Here is a 2,500-nt window from a genome sequence, read left to right on the forward strand (position 1 = left end):
TCGTTCTGCTTTATCTTTACCTTTAGTTCTTCCCAATTTACCTTTTCATCAAACTTCCCTCTATCTCCCTCCTTTGCATCTATCGACTTGCCTCCTCAGCCTCCCCCTCCCCCTGCCTCCCTCTCTGCCTTCCTCCCTTCCTCTCTCTCTCTCTCTCTCTCTTCCTCTTTCCCTTCCTCTTTCTTTCTCTCTCTCTCTCTCTCTCTCTCTCTCTCTCTCTTTCCCTTCCTCTTTCTTTCTCTCCCTCTCTCTCCCTCAGCCTTCCTCTTTCTCTCTTTCTCCCTCAGTCTTCCCCCCTTTCCCCTCTCTCCCTCCTTCTTTCCCCTCCCTTCCTCCCACCTTATCCTCCACACCTTCCCTCTCCCACTTGACCATCCCGTCTCGTCCCCACAGGATGGAGGTGAGATTCGCCGTCGGGATGACGAGCAGCATCCTTCACTCCTTCCCTCGGTCTGGCAACACCTGGATGAGGTACCTGATCGAAGCGGCGTCCGGAGTCTTTACCGGATCTTGCTACAACGATAAGACGCTTATAAGAAGTGGTACGTAAGTGTGTGTGTGTGGTGGATGGGTGGATGGGTGGGGGTTTGACGTGTGTGTGTGTAGAGGAGAGTGGGTGGATGGGTGGGTGGGTGGGTGACGTGTGTGTGTGTGTAGAGGAGAGTGGGTGGGTGGGTGGTTGTGTGTAGAGGAGGGTGGGTGGGTGTTTGACGTGTGTGTGCGTGGTGGATGGTGGGTGGGTGGGTGTGTGTGTGTAGAGGAGAGTGGGTGGGTGGGTGGTTGTGTGTAGAGGAAGGTGGGTGGGTGGGTGTGTGTGTGTGACGTGTGTGTGTAAATGGGAGGAAGGTATGTGTGTGTGTGTGTGTTAGTGTGGAGAGGAAGGTCTGGGTGTATGGGGGTGTGGGAAGTTAATGTGTGTGTGTGTGGTATAGGGAAAAAGAGAAAGAGAGAGAGAGAGAGAGAGATAGAAAGAGAGAAAGAGAGAGAGAGAGAGAGAAAGAGAGAGAGAGAGAGAAAGAGAGAGAGAGAGAGAAAGAGAGAGAGAGAGAGAAAGAGAGAGAGAGAGAGAAAGAGAGAGAGAGAGAAAAAGAGAGAGAGAGAGAAAGAGAGAGAGAGAGAGAAAGAGAGAGAGAGTGAGAAGGGAAAGGGGGTTAGGAAGAATTAGAAAAAAAAACTCCACCCCTCCTCTCCCCCTATAATTCTCACCAAAATCTCCCTTTTTACCCCCCCCCCTTTTTCCCCAAGGGTTTAAGGGAGAACGAGACAGCATATATTGGAAGACGACCATCGTAACCAAAGCCCATTTTGCGAAACACGTTGGGAAGTACAAATATCGCCCCACCGTCATAATTATCCGGAATCCCGCAAGGTGGGAGACTGCTCTTGTTTTCGTTTTTCCCTCTTCTCTCTCTCGTTCTCTCTCTCTCGTTCTCTCTCTCGTTCTCTCTCTTTCGTTCTCTCTCTCGTTTTCTCTCTCGGTCTCTCTCTCGTTTTCTCTCTCGGTTATCTCTCTCGTTCTCTCTCTGTTCTCTCTCTCGTTCTCTCTCTCGTTCTCATCTCTCCGTTTCCTCTCTCTTTCGTTCTCTCTCTCTACGGTTCTCTCTCTCGTTTCTCTCTCTCGTTCTCTCTCTCGTTCTCTCGCTCGTTCTCATCTCTTTCGTTCTTCATCGGCCTCCGTCCCCGGGGGGCCCGGGGGGGGCCCTCGTTTTCTCTCTCGTTCTCTCTCTCGTTCTCTCTCTCGTTTTTCTCCTCTCTCGGTTTCTCTCTCGTTTTCTCTCTCGTTCTCTCTCTCGTTCTCTCTCTCGGTCTCTCTCTCGTTCTCTCTCTCGTTCTCTCTCTCGTTCTCTCTCTCGTTCTCTTTTCTCGTTCTCTCTCTCGTTTCTCTCTCTCGGTCTCTCTCTCGTTCTCTCTCTCGTTCTCTCTCTCGTTTTCTCTCTCGTCTCTCTCTCGTTTTCTCTCTCGTTTTCTCTTTTCGTTTTCTCTCTCGTTCTCTCTCTCGTTCTCTCTCTCGTCTCTCTCTCGTTCTCTCTCTCGTTCTCTCTCTCGTCTCTCTCTCGTTTTCTCTCTCGTTCTCTCTCTCGTTTCTCTCTCGGTCTCTCTCTCGTTTTCTCTCTCGTTCTCTCTCTCGTTCTCTCTCTCGTTCTCTCTCTCGTCTCTCTCTCGTTTCTCTCTCGTTCTCTCTCTCGTTCTCTCTCTCGTTCTCTCTCTCGTTCTCTCTCTCGTCTCTCTCTCTCGTTTTCTCTCTCGTTCTCTCTCTCGTTTTCTCTCTCGGTCTCTCTCTCGTTTTCTCTCTCGTTCTCTCTCTCGTTCTCTCTCTCGTCTCTCTCTCGGTCTCTCTCTCGTTCTCTCTCTCGTTCTCTCTCTCGTTCTCTCTCTCGTCTCTCTCTCTCTCTCTCTCTCTCTCTCTCTCTCTCTCTCGCTCTCTCTCTTTCTCTCTCTCTCTCGTTCTCTCTCTCTATCTCTCTCTTTCTCTTTCTCTCTTTCTCCCTTTCTCTCTCTC

General features: G+C 50.6%; 1 protein-coding gene across 3 annotated transcripts in view; it reads left to right on the top strand.

Annotated features, from left to right (window-relative positions):
* The window catches only part of LOC125025841 (WSC domain-containing protein 1-like), an 11,275-nt gene that overhangs the window by 6,466 nt on the left and 2,309 nt on the right, over positions 1 to 2,500 (top strand). For all 3 annotated transcript variants that reach the window (XM_047614116.1, XM_047614115.1, XM_047614117.1), the window contains 2 exons: positions 394 to 542; positions 1,246 to 1,369. In XM_047614116.1, the coding sequence (XP_047470072.1) occupies positions 394 to 542; positions 1,246 to 1,369 (273 nt within the window). The remainder of the gene's footprint in view (positions 1 to 393; positions 543 to 1,245; positions 1,370 to 2,500) is intronic.

The sequence above is a fragment of the Penaeus chinensis genome, chromosome 5 (assembly GCF_019202785.1).
Source record: "Penaeus chinensis breed Huanghai No. 1 chromosome 5, ASM1920278v2, whole genome shotgun sequence".
NCBI classification, from domain to species: Eukaryota; Metazoa; Arthropoda; class Malacostraca; order Decapoda; family Penaeidae; genus Penaeus; species Penaeus chinensis.